Raw genomic sequence first — 21,333 nt, forward strand, 5'->3', positions numbered from 1 at the left:
TGGCATTTGTGAGGTCAATTTACAATTTTCATATCAATTTTTTGACATGCATCTTGAATTTTGACATCCATTGCAATTCAATTTTTAACATTGACTCTCTATTGCAAACCATTTTTCTTCCATAAAGTCAATAACTTGAAATTAACACTACCATTGCACATGTTAAAAGGTGTGTAGTAAGAGAAAATGTAGTGTGCATATAACATCACTCGTTTTAAGTTAAAAGGTTTTAAGTTAAAAGATATTTCAGTGTTTCTTCATGACAACTATTAGATAATTATTATGTAAGAAGAATTTAGGTTTTAAACAAAATATGTGTGTTTTCCAAAAATACTAACAAAACATATCATGTTGGTGATAAATGCATCAAGTTTTTCTTTTCTGTCCTTCCTTTTTTTTTTTTTTTTTTTTTCTATCTATTGGCTAGTAGAAAGGAATCACAGTAGCTACTCCTTGATATCAAGACTATACAAGTGAAACTCATGGCCTGAACTTTTCAGGCAAATGACTGTGCATCTTTGAATTAAAGAAAAAAAAAATTACAAAGTAACAAAGAAAAAACAAGCTATATGAACTGTGAACAACAGTCTTGTTTGGCTGGAGATTCCTAAGCTTACTAGCTTATAATTGTAATATCAACTAAGCTCTGCTTTTCTTCTTTGCTATTTTCTGTTTTCAATTTTTTCCCCAACTTACCGAACACATGATAAGGCACACACATCATTACATATGAAAATTGACTTGACCGAACTTGCCATAGCAGGTTGCACACATAAAACCAACTGAACCAGTATGTGTTCCAGCTCCGTAAACCTCATGATAGAACTCATTTCTGCACCAGACACAGATGTTAATCTCACGCCTGCTTGCTATATTTGGCATCGAAGGCAAAGCTTCCCTTTCAAGCCAAGCAGATGAATTTAAACCTTGATCCATCCTCCCATCATAGGACATGACTTTTGATTCCATTGAATGAGAGCTTGCTTGCGCTGTCAGAAAATCGTACTCCAACTGATCTATTCTACCTGATTTCAGTCCTTCCAAACCTGAAATGTTGTCAAACTTTTCATTTACACTTAAATCTCCCTTTGCACCCTGTTCATTGAAGAAAAATGCACCATAAGAATATTTACAGTGAAAATACAAGAGATCAGATCTTCGCAGCTTTTAATTGTAAAAAAATTGAAATAATTTATCGGAGAAGGGAGAATGGACCGTCGAGGGAACTCAATATATGCTCCAAACAAGAAATCTCAAATTTTCAGAAATTAAAAAATTTGAATGGTATAGTGCAAGAATTGCATTCGAGAAGTATATCACAGGTCCCTAACAAAGATTCTTCCTGCGGAACAGGCGGACTGAAGATGAACAAAAGCACAGATATTTTATTATGTACAGCATACCTTGCCTGGCATCCCATCAAAATTTGGATAACTGCCAGCTGATTGCATAAGTGCAGATGAACTATCAGCCAATCCACTCTGCTGGACATTTTGCTCATCCATTCTCCACATAAGCTCGGCCATGACATCCCCACTAGGTTGGGAATGATTTAGAAAACCAGTCATGGGCTCCTTGTTCCTAGATTTTATTTCATCCTCTGATTCAGGCTGTTCCCACATTCTGCTGCCATAAACCCTGTTCAGATTATTTTCAAAACCAGGGATTTGCTCACTGCCACTTGGATGTACTAAACCATTAACAGGACCTCTAATGAGCTTATCCTCCAACAAGCTACTGAAAACGCCAGTTGCATTATTCCCAGTGGAAAACGTTTGGTTATTCTCTGAATGAATAAGGGAAGATCGTCCAGAACTTCTTTCGTGCACACTGCTTCTCATAGCATTGACATCTAGTCTAGCGTCACTGCTGCGAAAATCAAGCAACACCTCATTATTCCAAGATCTTTTAACCTCCTCTTTTGAGGCCTCCATTGATCTTGAGGATGTGTTATTCACATTATTTACCAGATCATAGCTATGTCCATAAACAGATGGGCAAACCAGATCAGTTTCAGAAGAACCTCTGTCCTGTTTAAGTTTCTCCATTATGTTATTGCAGACTAAATTATTTTTTAAAACAGATGTATGCTCTTTTGCATACGAGGCAAGTGAATAGCCTTTAGAGCTTCTTTCCCCCTCAATGCAAGAGAGGGTATCTGCATCAGTTCCAGTGTCTCTACTACCAAAATTAACACTTAACTGGCTATTCTTACAGTTCTTGGCATTATCAACTTTGGGCCCCTCCACTGCATGAATACTACCCTTAAGTAGATTATTGTCAATGTAAGAGCTCTGCTTATCAACAAATGGAGTAAATATATTGCTTTCAAAACTCTTTCCCCGCCAGAGTTCTTCCTTCGTGCAAGGATTCTTTGCATTATTTACAGCGGTACAACTTTGTACATCCAGAGGTGAAACATTTGAACAGCTTCCAGTACTTCTAATACGTTCACTGATTGTCATGGCATCCACATCTGGCATAGCATGATTGCGGCCAAAACTGATTGTCTTGTCATTACTCTCAGATATATCAATATCATTAAATTTAGGCTCATAAAATGTGTGGAATGAATCATTATTGAAACTATTGCTGACAGCACATGATTTCTCATCAGTAGACATACTATATAAACCTCCTTCAGAACCTCTTTCTTGCAGAGACTCCATCATGATTGAAGGAATCAGAGAGCAGGCATCAGAAGTACTTTGCTGCTTGACATCAGTATAAATATCCTCAGATCCAATGTGACTCTCACTAATACCAGATATTGACCTGTCATTCCTACAATCATCCACATCGTCAATTTTCATATTTTCCCCTCTCCTAGTTAATTGCTTATTATCAATATCGTCAGTTCTACGTTCTTTTCCCATACCTTCACCAACATCAGTAGCCTCCTCAACCTTCACCAACTTATCATTTGTCAAATTACATGCGCTACCCTGCTCAGAGGACCCCTGAGCTTTTCCACTTTTGTCAGCCTTCATGGCTCGCTCCTCACAAGACAATGAAATTGATTCACCACGAGGAAAACAAGAACCCAATTCATAATTTGCTATCGCATCAGAAGTTTCTTCCCTGTCTATCTGAACTGATTCTTGAATCTTCAAGGATGTCTGCAAAACACCGCTCTTTGCAGGGTCAAATTTCTCAGGCATACTCATTACTCCTGATGCTTCAATGCTCTGGACATAGTTCTTCACAGAAATATTGGGCATTAGTGAGCAGCTAACAAGCTCATCAGCATTGTTGTCATCTTCGAAGGTAGGATTAGTATTCTGTTGCATACCCTGAATAAATAACATGAGTAAAAAAAAAGGATGGTAAAAAAAAAAAAAAAAAGATTATGTACAGTGACTTACATCTCCAGAAACCATATTTTTATAAACCTGAATATTGCCATCAGTATAACCAGGTTTTGACTGGCTTCCGAGTCCAAAATAGGAGAGCAAGTACGAAGAAACTTCCTTGCACGACACAAACTGCTGCCCATTAGGGCTGAATAATACCAAATTAGGAAAGCAAGTATAAGAACCACACAACCATTAAAATTTATAAAAAAAAAAAATGAAAATGAAAGAATTGTATCAGATCAATATTAAAAGTAGCTTCAAATCCCCCTTATCGCTAAATGCTAAACAAATCATGAAATAAGCTCTCCCAAAATAGTTCTTGATATTATTTTCTGATAAAATGCAAGGTACATTTATAATTTTTGATCTATTTGATGCAATTATATACAAGAAAATCCTGAGAATTAGTACAGGAAAAATTGAAAAATTACCCACTCCTCTCCCAAAAAAAGACAAAAAAAAAAAAAAGAATTAAAAATGCACCACCTTCCTAAAATCAGTTCAGGCTACAGAGTTTTGCACACCCTAAAATTAGTGAAGAGAATTAAATGTATTACAAACAAACAACTCATCTACATGAGAAAAAGCTCAAAACCCATGTGTAAATTCCAAAAAGAAAAAGGGTTTGAGAACATTCCTTTGAAAAAGATCTTAATGTGACCATGGTGGAAGGGGAAGACCGACTTTGCCATAAATTTTAGAATAATATTAGAAAAAGTAAAAAGATTAGTAGACAATAAAAAATACGAAACAAGAGGATAATCTAGAAAAGTTTGTTAACTTAATTTTGACTAAGAGACTTCTAATTGTGAGGTATGATATAGATAGTTTTTAAAATATAGTGTGGTTGGGGTTTGTATTATAGAACTATTTCTCTCATTTGAATTTAAAAATAATAAAAGCTTTAAACCTCAAAGCTAAAAACATAAGAATAATAAATTGGCTCATCAGATAAACCATCTTACTGATAATTTGAATAATAACTAGACTTTCTAATAAGATGGAAGATGAACTTTTGCAAATTACTTAGAAAGGGACTTGCTGAGAGTTTTAGTTTTGAGTCGCTAATAAATTGTTTCTATTCATTAAAAGATCGCCGAACACACTTTGATACAAATAGCCAATCTTCTCCATCTTTCTTTTTCTGATACATAGCATTATTTTTTATTTTATCAAATTTACTTGCATACAACCCCCCACCCCAAACCCGGCTTTCTTGGCTCCCATCCCATCTGATGGTGGCTGATCAATTTTGGGCCCTACTTTTTTGGAATTGTTTATCCACAAGGCACAACCGTGAAGATATCCTATGGTCAATTCATGAAGCATGCCAAGTTCAACCTTGTACAATTATTTCTTCTATTGTCCATGATAACACATTCTAACTTGTATGACCTAAAAAATTGTCAACATGTACAGATACAAGTAGTGATATGTTTGTGAAGAAGTTATAGTATTCAACAGAAAACCAATTGATGGCCAAAAAAAAAAAAAACGGAAAACCAATTGGTAACGGGTGGAGAGGCTCATGGCATTTTATATTGTAAGGCCCGATGTGGAATTGTTTGAATACATCCCCTCACGTGTGGTGTGACTTGAGCCTTTCACGTGCACAACTTATATTGGGTGACGTGGGAGCACAAGTTGCCGTTTGGCCTGACACATGAATTGCTTACTTTAATACCATGAAGAAGTTAGAGCATCCAACCCAAAACCAATTGGTGATGGATGGAAAGGCCTATAGCAACATTCCCGATGTGGGATATTCCTTCAACAGTTTCATGAGTTAATCAGTTCCTTCATTTTTCTAGGTGACTTTTATTTTTATTTTATTGTTTTCTGGTTTATGGTACACTGCACACTGTTAATATAAATACTAGTTACCTGTTACCTCAGTTTTAATAATATTTGTCTGTTTCCTATTGAAAGAAATTCTCTCTTCCAAAAGCATTGGTTGATCACAAAGCGCCAAATTAACAATTAAATTTCATAATATCAGTCAAACTCAATACCACAGTTATACACCACACACACACACACACACACACACACACACACACACACACACACACACACACACACACACACACACACACACACACACACACACACACACACACACACACACAAATCATTAACAATGAGAAACAGCAAGAGTTTAAAACACCAAGAAGAAAAGTACCTTATGTATCGCCTACAGGACAGGCATACATGGCCACCATTCCTCTTGAGAGACAGCATAATCTTCCACCCTCTCGGCAACAAGTCGCTGAGCTCAGTTGCCTGCACAATCCTCCTCTTCTTCCTCGCACTCGACCACTCCCCATCAAATGCTCCCAGAAACCCTAACAGCTGTCCCTCCATCTCCAACCCCGCCGTCCTCTTCCTCAGCTCCTCCCCAAACGAATTGTCACCCGCATTGCCCAACGCATCCAAGTCCACAAAGTCACCATTCCTGTTCACCATCACCATCTCCGCCGCCTCCTCCTCCACTTTGGCTTTGAGGACCCACCCTTTCCTCTCACGCACACCCACCGGAGCCACTCTGTTCTCATCCTTACGCGGCCGGCCACGCTTCCGCTTGCCTTCGCTACTCTGACCAACAATGCCGGTCGGCGTATTCTCACCGTCACGCTTCTGAATCAGGAAATGAGTATTTACATCCTTACCCTCGCCAACAACGCCAGTCAACGCAGTGGAGGAGGTCGCCACCTCCTCTTTGACGCTCGGGGCAATCACAACACTTGAATCCTTGCGCGGGCGGCCCCGCTTCCGCTTCCTCTGCGCCACGTCAGCATCTGCAACCGAAACGAGGCCAACCGGGACGTTCCCGGCTGAGGGCTCCGGCGCAGCGGCGTCGTATTGATCGAGGCGGACGGGGACGGAAACGAGGTCGTTTTCGCTGTGGGCATCGGAGGGGAAGAGTTGCTTCAGGAGGGCGATGATGTGGAGGCTCTCTCGGTCGAGAGGGGGTTGGGAATGAAGGGGGGTTTGGCGGGGGAGGGTAGATTTGGAATTTGAAGCGAATTGGGAGTTGCGAGGGGCGAGGCGGAGGCGGGAGTAGGTCTGCTTGCGGCTGCCGGCAGATTCATTGAAGACGGAGCGGTCGATTTTGGGGATTAAAACGTCGTCGTCGAAGCGGCGGTTGGGGTGGGATGAGGAGGAATAAGAGGTGAGGGAGAGGGAGTAGAGCTCGGATTGGGAGAGGAGGCGGAGGTCGATGAGAGGGAGGGACTCAAGGTGGAGGTGGTGGTTGTTGTGGTGGTCGACGACGGTGGCAAGCGCCATGGCATTGAGCAGGGAGAGCGAGTGTGTATGTGTGTGACCGTGCGATTTATTATTGGAGAAACCAAAGCGGAGTGGGGTGATGTAGTCGACGGGGAGTTTCGATGAATGGAAATAGGAAATCACTTATGTTAAAAAAGACAGTACTTGGGTAACCCTGTTACCCAAGCACCTCATCTCTTCAAATTCTAATTTCAACAACATTAATATATGATCGAAATTATTCACACTTTTAGTTTTAGATAATTTATTAAAGATTATTTTTATAAAAAATTAAATTAATCAGAAATCGTTTGATTATATAACTGTTGTCGATTAAGTAAAAAAAATTAATAATTTTCAATTAAAAAGTGATTTTTTGACCAAACTATTGATTTTTTTTATTTAATCAACAACAGTTATATAACTAAACAATTTTTTATTGAGTTAATTTTTTATAGAGATGCTCTATAATAGATGATCTAAAAAGTGAACAGTTACGATCATGTGCCTAGATTACCAAAATTGCAATTTTAAAGAGTGGTGTGACCTTGGGGTACCCTCAGGGGTGACCCAAGTACTGTTCTTTTTTTAAAAAAGGCTCAATTACATATTACCAAGTACCAACTATGACGCTAATTTCAAAGGGTACATGAAAGCCTAAAAATTACAAGCGTGTCCACGAAGACTCGAAAACCTTACAAAAATCGTCCATGGATTTGTTAGGACTTTGGTTAAGTGTTATTGTGGACACATCCAGCGTGAATTTTTTAATAACATGTATGTGAAAAAAACAATAAAAAGATTTCATCAAAGCATTTTTAAAATATTAAAAACTTAAAATAAAAAAACTAAAAACTAAAATACTTAAGAAACCCACATCCCACCTACGTGCACCCCCTCCTTCTTCTTCCTCCTCACCTTCCTTCTCCCACATATTCTTACTTTTCATCCTTTCCACCTCCACTAGCCAAATTTCTCATCAAAAACAAAAACCGTATAGTCCCTCCCTCTAAATTTACTTCTCTGACTCCACTCCCACTTCTCTAAATTTTTTGAAGCTTCATCAATGGCCCACTGAAATCCTCTCGGATTCAGGCTTCATGTCGATGGCTTTAACTCTCGAGCTCGTCTCTCAGTCCCTCGTCCTGCAGTCTCCTTCTCTCACCATCTTCACTCCCGTCGACACTACCTTCACCCAATTGGGTTAACCCGCTCTCCCTCTGCTCCAATTCCACTTCTACCCTCTCCCTCTGCCCCTCCAAACCCTCAAATCACTCCCCGCTAAGTCTTCGACAAGGACGCTATAGGGTTCATCTCTGAGCTTCGCCATATCCTCACCAGCATCGGCGAGAAGCTCGAGCCATCCGAGTTCGGCGAGTGGATCAGGGAGGTCGATGTCGGGTCGGACGGGAAGATCAAGTACGAGGAATTCATTGCCTGAATGGTTGCCAAGTGAGAAAAGATGTGTGCTTTTGGTTTTGTGGAAATTTTTAGGTTTGTTTTGAATTTTGTGTTTGTGATGAATTGAATTGAATTGTCTCACGTACTGGTAATTTTAAGGTGTTTGGATATAAGTGTTTATGGCTTTTATAGAATGTAATCTGGATTTCCTTAATTGAATTGTGCTTTGGATGTTTTGTTTTTTTTATTTTTGTTGGGAATTTTTTTCATTTTTGGTAAATTCTTCACTTTCGATTACATTCAAGAAGAAGAAAGGAGGGGGAGGAATAAGGAGGGGGTGGAGGCTGGTGTGGGTTTTTTATTTATTAAGTTTTTAAGTTTTTAAGTTTTAATTTGTTGTAGATAATGTGAATGTCTTCATAATTACCTATCACATTTCATATATTTATTTAAATAAATAATCATTTGATATTTTTTTTGTAACCGAGTGTGTCCTAGGCCAGCTTTCGCGCACCAAACTAATCATTTGATATTAGTTAGATGATTATTCATTATATTTTCTTGTATTTATCTTAGTGATAATGTATTTTTCATAAGAGTTTTACAAAGTTTATCACTTGAAACCTATAAATAGAGAATGGAAAAACACACTCTCAGTTCTCCTATATTTTCTCTCTAAAGTTCTTTATTTACAACACGTTATCAGCACGAAAGTTCTGGTATATTTTCAGTTATTTATTTTGCTTCTTTATTTCTAATAGCAATTTTATTTTCTCATACATACAAGCCGATGACACTTGGGAGAGGCCTTATTATTATTATGGGGCAAGAGCCTATGTGCTCAAATTTACGATGCCCATACTCTGTTTATTTTCTGTAGTTCATACTACTGCAATTATGTTTTATTGTCTAACTATGATATATTCGCAATACCTTCTGTATTCCTTATCATTTAGTTAATTAAAAGTAAAATCAACAATATATACTTGTTCGGTTTCGCACTGACTTTGATATTGCAGTTTGTTTATAACATGCTATTTGGATGTTTCCTATTTGTCTTTTGTTTATTAATAAAAGTTGGAATGCTTTATGAAAATAACTTACCTGAAACCGGGATGCCAGGTCATCAATCTAACCTGACATCTCGAGCCAATAAAAATGAGATACATCATTTTTTTTTTTCGATTTGACAGTGCTGAGCGCTCAGTAGTGTTTTTATTATAACTATCGAGCACTGCAACAAGGGCCTGACACCGTTTCCTCCGTCGATTTTTTAGGGTACTTCCCAGAGAGTTCATCCCCTACGATCTTAGGGTGTAGAATGAGGCTTGTGTTGGCTTCATGTTAGGTTTTAACTCTAAGATTTTGGGCGGTAAAATCCCAAAGTTAAAACCTAACATGAATCCAAAAAAACTAGTGCCGAGTGCTCGGAAAAAGGAGAAAATGCTAGTGCCGAGCACTCAGCGACAGGACCAAGCGCTCGGTGACCTGCTACCGAGCGCTCGGTGATGCCAAGTCAGGAATTTGACCTGGCATCCCAGTGATAGAGAAGTTTCTCTCATGCTTTATAGTTTGTTTTATTGTTATTCTCTATAGAAAAGTAATCTATGACAAACAATTATGATTAAAATATAGGGCAAACTGCATTTTAGTATCTCAAGTTTGCCTCGTATTACAAGTTAGTACCAGTTCAATTTTCAACGATCTCATACCCCATGTTCATTTTTTTGGCAATTACATACCATCGTTAGATCCTCCGTCTAAAACTCTATTAAGTGATGGCGTGGCGATGACGAAGCGCACACGTGGCGCACTACTAGCGTTGATTAAAATGGACATGTAGATTACTGATGCCACGTAAACAAATAAATAATAAAAAATTACAAAAACTTTTAATATTTAAATAAAATATAAAAAAATATAAAAAAGTAAAAAACAAAAAACAAAAAATGAAAAAAACTTCGTACATATTTTTTTCTCCTTCTCCTTCTCCTTCTTCTTTTCTATTTTTCTTCTTCTTTTGTCTACGTCATGAATCTATGTGGCGTTATGTCATCATTTAATAGAGTTTTGGATGAAGGATCTAACGGAGGTATGTAATTGCCAAAAAATTAAAGATGGGATATGCGATCATTGAAAATTGAACTGGGGATACCAACTTGCAATACGAGATATACTTGAGTTACTAAAATGCAATTTGCCCTAAAATAATAAAATATATGTTTACAATTATGAATGGTTTTCAACATTGCCTTTTTTTTAGTTTTCTTTAATTGAGAATAGTATTCAATGTAAAGTATGATTTGACTACAACCAATTACGTGTAGAACGACCTATTTAATTTAATTGATTGTTTTGTGAAAATTCTTTCTTTCAAATCAAATATTGTTTTGAGTCCACCATTTTGTAAGGCCGATTGCACGAGTTATTTATATTGTTAATTAAATTTCTTTTATGCAACTATATCGATGTTTATATATGACTATATTTTTCATCTGTTACTTATCTATTATTTCTATTGTTCATAAGTCTCTTATTTGTACAATTATTCTATTGGTTATTTATTACTCAATTGGTTTAAATTTTGAACCTGAAGTTCAAATCTATGCTATAAAACCTGAAGTTCTAAATTAACTTTATATGCTATTATAACAATGAACCTGAAGCTTCGTATTATTGTGAAGATTTTTAGAACCTGAAGTTCAAATTGCTATTACGTATCGATCTTTTGGGTATATGTGTGTATATTGGAAGATATTATTAAGAACTAGAAGTTCTATAACTATTTTTCATGAGTTATAAATATCTCATTTTCTTTTTGTAGAAAATGATGAACTTGACCAAACGGTAATTTGTTGAACTCGACGTCTCTGGAAAGAATTAGTCATGGGTCCTAGATGCTGAGATCCACCTTGAATCCATGAGTCTTGGTAACATTATCCAAGAAAGCAATAAAGCGTTCCTGCAGGACCGTGCCAAAGACTTGATATTTCTTCGCCATCATATCAATGAAGGGCTGGAGAGTGAGTATCTCACTGTCAAATATCCAATGACTCTCAGGAATAATCTAAAAGAGAGATATAATCACTAGAAAACTGTGATCTTCCCAAAGGCACGCCATGATTGGATGCATTTGTACCTACAAGATTTCAAGACAATTTTTTAGTACAACTCTGCACTCTTTCGAATCAGTTCTCAATTGAAATTATGTGGTGAAAAAATGACCGATGCAAAACTATTGGAAAAAACCTTCACCATTTTTCACGCTTTAAATGTGCTTTTGCAGAAACAATATCATGAGCGTGGGTTCAAGAAGTACTATGAACTGATCTTTTGTTTTTTTCTTGTCGAGCAAAACAATGAGCTCCTGATGAAGAACCACCATTCTTGTCCAACTGGGGCGGCATCACTCCCTAAAGTGAATGCTATTTCATCTCGCAGTCGTAGTTGTAGTCGTGGCCAAGAGTGTGGTCAAGGACATGCAAGTGGTAATGGGCGCTGTAATGGTCAAGGTGGTCGCAATAATAGCTTGAGTCCGAAAAATACTCAAGCATCACATACCCATTAGAAGTAGAACAAGCAAGACAAATGGAATGGTCAAATAGACAAAGCCCCTAAAACTTTTGACGGTGCCTGTCACATGTATGGTGGGACTAGATATTAGTTGCGTGCTTGTCGCACGCCAAAGCACTTGGTGGACCTTTACCATGCCTCTTTAAAGAAGAAGGACAAAACTATTGAAGTCAATTATATTGACCAAGTTCATGACCAAATGGACACTTCGACCTAGTGAACATAAGTCATTTTGACGTCTCTTATTTCTTTGCTGACACCGATGCACATTCATTTGATGCTATGATTGGTGGTGATCGAGGTTGTCCATCCCAATTAGTATATTGTTTATTTAATCAATTTACTGTTTTCCTTAAGATTAGTTTCAGATTTACATCTGTTACTTTTGTTTAGTTGTTTTCAGGTTTGCACCTGTAAAAATAATTTTTATTATTAAATAAAATATCGTATTTCTTTCTTTAAATTGAAAGTAATTATTTTTATTTATTTTATTGGAAGGCATTAAATATAGACTGCAATGGTCAATTTCTCCAAAATCATGGTGAAGATATTTGTCTTGTAGACAGTGCGACTACGCACACTATCCTCCGAGATAGGACATATTTTTCCAATATAGCATTAACAAAAACTAAGGTAACCACTATATCAGGTTCAACAAACCTGATAGGAGACTCTTGAAGAGCTCACATAACGTTACCCAATGGAACTCACCTATTTATTAGCAATGCTCTATACTCAAGCAGATCCAGAAGAAATCTGTTTAGTTTTAAAGATATTTGTTTGAATGGATATCACATTGAAACCACATTTGAGCATAATGCTGAATATCTTTGCATTACTTATAATATTTAAAGCCAGAAGCGTATATTGGAGAAATTCTCCGCTTTCTCATTTAGGTTATATTATTCTACTATAAAATTTAGGATCAAGTACATTTATATCCACCAACTATAGAGTTCATTTCAAGTTCATTTATGAACTATAAAATATTTCAAATTTCCCCATTAACTATAAGGTTCATTTCAAGTTGGTCCACGAACTCTAAAACATTTCAAATTTCTCCATTAACTATAAAATTCATTTCAAGTTGGTCCACGAACTAACAAAAAACATACAGAATGGTAGATAAAACTAGGTTGACAAAAAAACTAAACCGAACCGGATTATATATATATTTTAATTTATTAAATAAAAGTTAAATATTTTAAATAAAAAAGGTATAAGGTGTTTTTGAAACATGTTGATTTCAAACCCATGACCACTTAAGGAGAGAGTGAATACCCACTACACCATTTAGTCACTTATGATATTTAAGTATACAGGCTCCTTCTATTGAGGTATACCTCAACTTATTTATGTTGAGGTATACCCTCTTGAGGCCCACACGAGTCATTTTGTGTCAATCCGAACTGTTCATTTTTTACATCTCCATTGATAGATCATCCTTGCAAAAAATTAGCCAAATCGGAAATCATTTGCCTATCTAACTTTGATCAAATAAATGGATGAACCAAATATTTTTGATGAAACCGTCCATTTGTTTTATCAAAGTTAGATAGGTAAATGATTTCCGATTTGGCTAATTTTTGCAAGGATGATCTATCAATGAAGATGATATTTGCAAACGATTCGGATCGCCACAAAACGACTCGTGTAGGCCCCAATAGGGTATACCTCAACATAAATAAGTTGAGGTATACCTCAATAGAAGGAGCATGTTTAAGTATATGCAATATATTTACAGACATACTGATACTTGAAATATAATAATTTATAAAATTATAAATCATATTCTACACCATAACCTTATTCACTAAACCATAAAGTCTGAAACCTTATACCTTAAAAATTAATCCTATACTCTAATAATTTTAGTATATAAATTATAAATTATAGTTTTGGACTTTTAGTAATATGTTTACAATATAGAAACTATAAATTATATAAAATATAAACTAATAAAATTTTTAGACTTTTTGCAATGATAATATTTAAATAGAGACTTAAAATAATATCTAAAAAAAAAAAGGAATGATATATAAAATATATTTAATTTTATAAATTCTTATATTTCAAGTATCAGTATGCCTATAAATATATTGTATGTATTTGAATTTTATAAGTGGTTAAGTGGTGTAGTGGTGTAGTGGGAATTCATACTTTAACTCTCCTCACAAGGTCATGGGTTTGAACCCCAACATGTGCAAAAACCACCTTACATCTTTTTTATTCAATATATATAACTTTTATATAATATAAAATATATAAATATATATAAATAATCCGATTCGGTTCGGTTTTTTTGTCAACTGATTTTGTCTACCATTCTGTATATTTTTTGTTAGTTCGTAGACCAACTTGAAATGAACCCTATAGTTAATGGGAAAATTTGAAATGTTTTATAGTTTGTAGACCAACTTGAAATGAACCCTATAGTTAATGAGAAAATTTGAAATGTTTTATAGTTCGTGGACTAACTTGAAATGAACCCTATAGTTGGTGGATGTAAATGTACTTGAGCCTAAAATTTATTGAGACTCATGCTGTCATGAACCCGAATTTCATTGACCCAAAGATTTTCATGCTTTGGCATGACCGGTTCGGTCATTCTGGATCCACTATGATGCGTAAGATTATTTCAAATTCTTGTGGGCATCCATTAACGACTCAACATCTGGTTGGGCCTAACAACCATCTTTGCACAGCTTGTTCACAAGGAAAGTTGGTTATCATACCATCTCCCTTATAGCTTGATAAATAATCCCCATCATTTTTGTAAAAAAATCAAGGGGACATTTGTGGGCCCATTCAACCATCATGTTGTCCATTTTGTTATTTTATTGGTTTTAGTTGACTCATCCAGTATGTGGTCACATGTTTATCTCTTGTCAACTCGTAATGTTGCATTTGCTAGGCTATTGGCTCAGATAATTAAATTACAAGCCCAGTTTTCAAATAATCCTATCAAGTCGATTCAACTTAACAATGTTGGCGAATATATGTCTCAAGTTTTTAATGACTATTGCATGTCAATTGGAATTTATGTTGAACATCTTGTTCCTCATGTCCATACCTAGAATGGTTTAGCGAAAGCTTTTATCAAGTGTCTTTAATTGATTACTCAAACTTTGCTTATGTCAAACTTGCCAATTTAGGCATGGGGACATGCTATTTTATATGCTACGCCATTAGTTCAACTAAGACCGGTGAATAATTATCAATACTCTCCTTTACAATTAGCATTTGGGAACTAGCCAAATATTTCATATTTATGGACTTTTTGGTGTGCCGTATATGTACCAATTGCACCTTCACAATGCACTAAAATGGGTCCTCAATGGAGGCTGGGGATATATATTGGTTTTGATTCATCTTCTATCATTAAAGATCTTGAAACCTTAACGGGTGATATCTTTACCGCACGTTTTGCGGATTGTCACTTTGATGAGACAGTCTTCCTGCCGTTAAGAGGAGAGAATACCGTTTCTGAAGAACGACGTGAGTTATCGTGGACTATATCCACTATATCTCCTCTTGATTCTCATACTCCGCAATGTGAAAATGAAGTACAACGGATAGTCCATTTTCAAAAGATTGCTAATCAAATGCCAAATACATTTACAGATATAGCAAAAGTGACAAAATCACATATATCAGCTGTGAATACACCTGCAAGGATTGATGTCCTAGCTTGTACCAGTAAATGGATAAAGCTCATCCATTGAGTACTCCAATGGTTGTTCGGTCTCTTGACACTGAGAAAGACCAATTTCGTCCTAAAGAAGATATTGAAGTGGTCTTTGGTCCAGAAGTACCATATATCAATGCAATATGTTCTTTACTATACTTAGCGCAATGCACAAGACCAGACATAGCTTTTTCGGTAAATTGTTGCATGCTTGAAGCGTGGCAGAGCTATAGGTTCAAAAGATTCAGTTCCTTGGAAGAGAAAATCAAAAGTAAATTCCAGCAAGAATGGCAAACACTAGCTTAATGATTGTTCAGTTTTAGAACAAGAAAAGGTCCATGATAAGACCCAAGCACTAGAAGAGGCACATGTACCTCACAATAAATAGATTTTTATAAATTTTGCATGCAATGATGAATTGTGCGATCGTGATGAAATGATTATTGATAATATATTTTCATTTGCAGTAGCTACTGAGATCATTAAAACTGATGATAATCTTGAACTTAGATCCGTTGATAATCTTGTCAATCAATCAACATATACCGAAAAGATATTGAAAAGCTTTAATATGGATAAAGCTTATCCATTGAGTACTCCAATGGTTGTTCGGTCTCTTAACACTGAGAAAGACTCATTTCGTCCTAAAGAAGATAATGAAATGGTCCTTGGTCCAGAAGTACCATATCTTAATGCAATAGGTGCTTTACTATACGTAGCACAATGTACAAGACCAGACATAGCTTTTTCGATAAACTTGTTAGCAAGATATAGCTCAACTCCAAAACGTCAACATTGGAATGGTATTAAGCATATTTTACGCTATTTTCGTGGAACAACTGATATGGGCTTATTTTACTCGAGTGAATATCCCAATGGCCCAAAGTTTGTTGGATATGCGGACTTTGGATATTAATCTGACCCGCACAAAGGTCGTTCCTAAACTAGATATGTATTTACTTGTGGAAATACAGCGATCTCAAGGGGATCTACAAAACCAACACTGGTGACTACATCTTCCAATCACTCGAAAATACTTGCCCTCCATGAAGCAGTTCGAGAATGTATTTGGTTAAGATCAGTAATACGACATATCCAGGGTACTTGTGATCTACCTCCAATAACAGATATTCCAACTATCATGTACGAGTGACGCCTTCCGTCAGCATCATCCATTAGTCTGTTAAAAAAACTGACGTGGCGCCTATGTGGATGGGTGAGTTAAACTGACAACACGCTAAATGGGCGCCACGTTAGAGAGAAGAAAAAATTTTAAAAAACAAACTAAACAAAAATTAAAAACAAACTAAAAGAAGAAAAATAGAAAAAATGGGGGAGGAGCTAACCTTCCCTCCCCCACCTCGAGCCTCCATCCCCACCCTCAACCTCACTGCTCGCGCCAGCAGTGACCCTCTTGCCAATGACGACCCTCTATTGGCGGCGACCCCACATCTATTTTTCTCTCTCTCTCTCTCTCTCTATTTTTTCTCTATCTTTCTCTCTCTCTCTCTCTCTCACTCTTTGTTGGAAGTCATTAAAACCATTCAAGCGTCCCCACCCCTTTTGATTTGGAAGCCATTGAATCCACCGTTTTTATGCAAGAAATTTGAGAGCTTTTTGGTTCATTTCTATGTGAGCTTTTATGCAGGAAATCTGAAGCCAGGTAGAGAGAGAGAGAAAGACAAAAGGAGAAAAGAAAAAGAGAGAAAGAGAAAAGGGTGGCTGGCGCGGGGAGGGAGGCGTGCATGGAGGTAGTTGCTGGCGTGTTGGGGGGATGGAGGCTCGAGGTGGGGGTGGGGAGGGTCTGCTTGTGATACTCGGTAAAATTTGGAGCGCATTTTTCGCGGTATTACTTGACCATAGTTGACTTGTAGGTGAAACCACTACTTTTATTTTGGTTGTAAACGTGACTCGTAGTACTTTTATTTATAGACGGAACTACCCTTGTCTTTGTTACTGTTACTTTCTACTTTATTTTATTTCTTTTAATTTTGTTGCTCGTGCTTTGTGATTGAAGCGAGGATTAACGGTGACTAACCTCGGTGGGGTAATTTAGTAATTTAGCACCTAAGCTTGAGAGTGTGACACGTGGCAAGTGGAGACCGGCTTCCCATTTGTTCCGAAGCCCAAACATTTTTCCTTAAACTCAATTATTTATTTTGGACCCTAGTACATAAATCCAAGCCTAATTAATCTCCTTTGGCATAGGAAATTAAAACTAGCTGGACTCTTTAAATACATATGGTTAACCTAGGCCCAAAACCCAATTAGCAGCCTACCTAGCCCCTAAGACAGCCACAAACACGTTATTTAATTGTGATGGCTATTAGTTTTGGAAACCCAACCAGCCATCATTTATAAACGCACATACGCAAACCCTTCACCTTCCTCTTTTCCTTTTCTCTATGTGTTCTCTTTTCTCTCTGCATTTTTCTCTCTTTCCATTTCCTCTGTAACCAAACAGTCTTGCACCCACAGAACTAAACCTTAGACAGCATTCTCGAGTTCATTAAGTGAGGAACTCTTTAAGCCGAGAGAGAAAAGCCGGAGACCATAGTCTCTGAGCTGCGGGAATAGAAGAAGTGAGAACTAATTTTGGGTAAGTTTTCCCTTTGCATGTTACCTCCTTACGTTTCGATTGCCCTTCAGATTCTTTCTCTGAAGTTAGAAATTTCACCAAGGCCTTGAACTGACTTTGAGACCTTCATTGTGTTTTGGGGCTACTAGACTTTTGTTACACTCAGGGAAAGCGTGCGCAACAACTGGTTGAGGAAGGTTTGGATTTCTCAATCCTCTTTTCCTTTTTGACTTGGTTCCCAAAACCCTTTAATTTTTTCTATCAAGCCAAGGACTTAGTCATTTCTCAAGCTGATCACTAATATGGATTGTATTTTGTGAATGCATGTACAATCCGAGAGTATGTATGTTCTTCTTGGTAAGTTCCTACCCTTATTTGTGAGTCGAGTTCCTTTTTTTGCCTTGTTTAGACTGAGTAGTTGTTAAAGGTTTCATCTTTGATACATGCAAGGTCAGAAAAGGGATTTGGTGCACTTGCATGGGGGTTTGAAGTTACTGTCTTGTGAAACCAAGCTGTGCTTTGGGGTAAGGAGCTCTAAACTTGTTTGTGAACCCTGTGAATCCATCTTGGTGTTTCTTTGGGGGTGTTAGTCTGCTTGGTTTGGCAAGAGAGTCAACAGTTTTGAGTTTTCTGTCAAAACCTCATTTTTCTGGTTTTCGTAATCCCTGACCCCGAGATACTATTTTTGGAAACTGTACTAACAAAGTATTTCAACCTAATTTTTGATATGCATAAACCAGACATCCTAACGGTCATTTAAAGACCAAGAACACCTCAATCGGACCTCTGATGTGTTAGTTATGATTTTCTAAGTCAGCCCTATAAATCTGAAACCTGACAGCACTCAGCCTCTTTTGCATGTCGATGTTTTCCAACCTTTCTTGTGCTCTTTGTGATTTTAACCCAAACTAAAATTCATGGGATGATGTTAGACCTATATGGATTGGTTTTCGTATATTTGATAATATAATTTAAGGTTGTGAGACATAATCACTCGACCTTTGGATTTGGAGGATGAGCATTGCTCCCAAATCCTAGGCCGGAATGATTTGAAAAAATGTATTGATCCACAACTCCAAATCAACTGATATTTTTTGTGGATATATAAACCTCTGCTTGTCTAAAATCATCCCACCAATTTTCAAAGCTTTTGGACAGGTACTTAGTTTTCTAAAAATCCGAGAGTGTACCTTGCTCCTGTGAATTTATTCCCTGGCAGTCAGCCTTGCAACAGTTTATACTCTTTTAAAAACACCGTCTTTGGATTGGGAAGTGATTTGAAACCTTTTGAATATTCCCTAACATTTATTTAAAAACTCTTGGAGGTCTTTTATCCTTGGTTAACCACCAGTACTTGCTAAACAAGCATTGCCACTCGTTGAGACCCTAATTTTGGACTTGTGTGTAACCAAGAGTGTGTTTGTATCTCCTTACAGGACTTTGTGGTTTTCTAGAGACTTTTTGTGTTGGGGCAGTTACTTGAAAAGGTAGGGGGCTTGCCCAAGTTAATTTTCTAGAAACTAACAATTGGAGAGTCTTGTTTGTGCTTGTACTTGCTGCCATGTTGGATGATTGTTGTGCAATCTAGAATCTATATGCTTAATGCTTGCCTATTGGATTGTGTTGGATATGTGAATGCTCATATGCTTGGTTCCTTGCTCTTTGTGTGAGAGAAATCTCATCCATGGAAGCATATTGATGATTTCAACTTGCTTTAAGTGGTGTATGAACTTGTTGTGATTGCCTAGGGAGACCATTGAGTTGAATGGCCCTAGAAGTATGAATCTTGTTTGAAATCAAGAGAGGGAAGGGTGCAGCCCGTGTGTACGCCCTATGATTGTTCCTTATTTTATTCCATAATTACTCTTACCTTGAATTCTGATTTTATTCACTTGGATTAATGAACTAGTTGGAGTATTAATAACCTAATTGGCTAGACTCTAGGTAAGTGAACCCGATAGTTCAACCTAAATCTTATTGCTTGCTTAATTGTTATTTGTAACCTCTAGTTTAAGCTATAGGATGCATAATTGGTTAGATTAAAGGCCTAAACGCCTAGAGAAAATTATGTGCTATTTGTTGATTAAGAGGAATATAATTATCGGATTAGAGTCACTCTATAATTCAAAGGTGCTTTATCCTTGTTTGCTTAATTTGCAACCGGCTAGCTTGATTAATAATTTATTCCTCATAATTTGACCTAATTAAATTTGATAATGAGGCTTATAAATCCCCTTTGAACTACTAGTGCGACTTATATTTCATTATGTAATTACCCTTGTATTATTTCTATGATTAATGGCTATTGATGAGCACCCATAACCATGTGATAGTTTCGGGTTGATAATGTTGTTATATGTTAAACACTGAAATTTATTTTGAGCATGTGCATTCCTACATGGACTTGGATTTGGCATAGGTTGATGCTAGTGAAATATGCATTCATGGATCATGATTATTCTCATTGAGCATTGTGAAACTAATGAGAATTCAGTGTTTGGACACCTAGTCTTAGAACGAGGGGTTGCGTGAGCGACCTTGAGTTTCGATTCCCTAAACCACAGTGAAAAACCCAGTGAGCAGTCGGGCCCCTGGTTAGCTCTCCAGGTTGCGGTCAGATAGTACTAGGATAGTACGATCGTGTGGATACGTTTTATTTGGTAGTATACTGGGTTTGCGACCGTGGAGGTACCACGGGTCGTGAGGGTCGTTCTTATCACTAATTTGCAGCAGAATGGTAGGCCGGGTATTAATGGTACTGTGGTACAGGCTATGGTCGTCCACTATTATTTAACAGGTTATGGTATATGCTTCTACGGATTACGAGTGCATGAGATATATGTTGCAAGCATCTCTGACATATTTTGCCATGTAAGTACAAAATTACATGTTTTAGATGATGAACCTGATATAGTTTATATGTTATCTCGTGACTTATGATGCTTTATGCGCGGAGTGTGATTTATGGTGTGGAACCATGTTTGGGTATGGTTGTGTTTGAATGACTTTGCTTGTTAAGTAAGATAAAACTTGAAACTTGTGTGATCAAATTTTGAGTCTGGTGAGTCGAGCAAAGGATTCAGTGGTTTGGTGATGCTCACCCCTACATAGATTTTGCAGGTTTGGTGTTATGGTGATACTAGTGGAGATTTCTGACGACGAAACACCGCTTACTTCTACGACGATCAGATATTCGAGTTCCAGTAGTTCCCTTATGAGCGAGTGAGTACTAGATCAAGTATTTTAGACTCTTTGTATTTGTCCTTCTTTTGTCGTTGGCTCATTAGTGTTATAAATGTTTGGCTTACTTGAGGTTTATCATTTGCAAGACTATTCTCAGGGGGGTGTCGGGTTAACCTCGGATTACTTGACTTGTAATTTGGCTATCTGACCTAGGTTGACCAAGTTACTTAGATCCTGGATTTTGTCTAAAGTGATTGTTAACTAATCAACTCGGGCCTAATATTAAT

At 37.1% G+C, this 21,333-nt stretch overlaps 1 protein-coding gene and 1 pseudogene across 3 annotated transcripts; one reads left to right on the plus strand and one right to left on the minus strand.

Moving 5' to 3' along the window:
• Positions 1–474: 474 nt before the first annotated feature.
• On the minus strand, positions 475–6,726 carry LOC147279482 (uncharacterized). Of its 3 annotated transcripts, none has more exons than XM_086252485.1 (4): positions 5,539–6,726; positions 3,393–3,501; positions 1,404–3,293; positions 475–1,095 (listed from the first exon to the last, which is right to left on the minus strand). In XM_086252485.1, the coding sequence occupies exons 1-4, from the start codon at positions 6,642–6,644 to the stop codon at positions 724–726; spliced, it is 3,477 nt and encodes a 1,158-aa protein (XP_086108611.1). In that variant the 5' UTR covers positions 6,645–6,726; the 3' UTR covers positions 475–723. The 3 variants fall into 3 exon arrangements, with proteins under 3 accessions (XP_086108611.1, XP_086108610.1, XP_086108609.1); XM_086252484.1 differs by having other exon boundaries at positions 1,404–3,281; positions 3,366–3,501; XM_086252483.1 differs by having other exon boundaries at positions 3,366–3,501.
• A 4,149-nt stretch (positions 6,727–10,875) lies between these two features.
• LOC147279483 (uncharacterized) lies at positions 10,876–11,592 on the plus strand (annotated as a pseudogene).
• Positions 11,593–21,333: the final 9,741 nt, after the last annotated feature.

The sequence above is a fragment of the Dryas octopetala genome, chromosome 7 (genome assembly GCF_963921425.1).
Source record: "Dryas octopetala chromosome 7, drDryOcto1.1, whole genome shotgun sequence".
Classification (NCBI taxonomy): Eukaryota; Viridiplantae; Streptophyta; class Magnoliopsida; order Rosales; family Rosaceae; genus Dryas; species Dryas octopetala.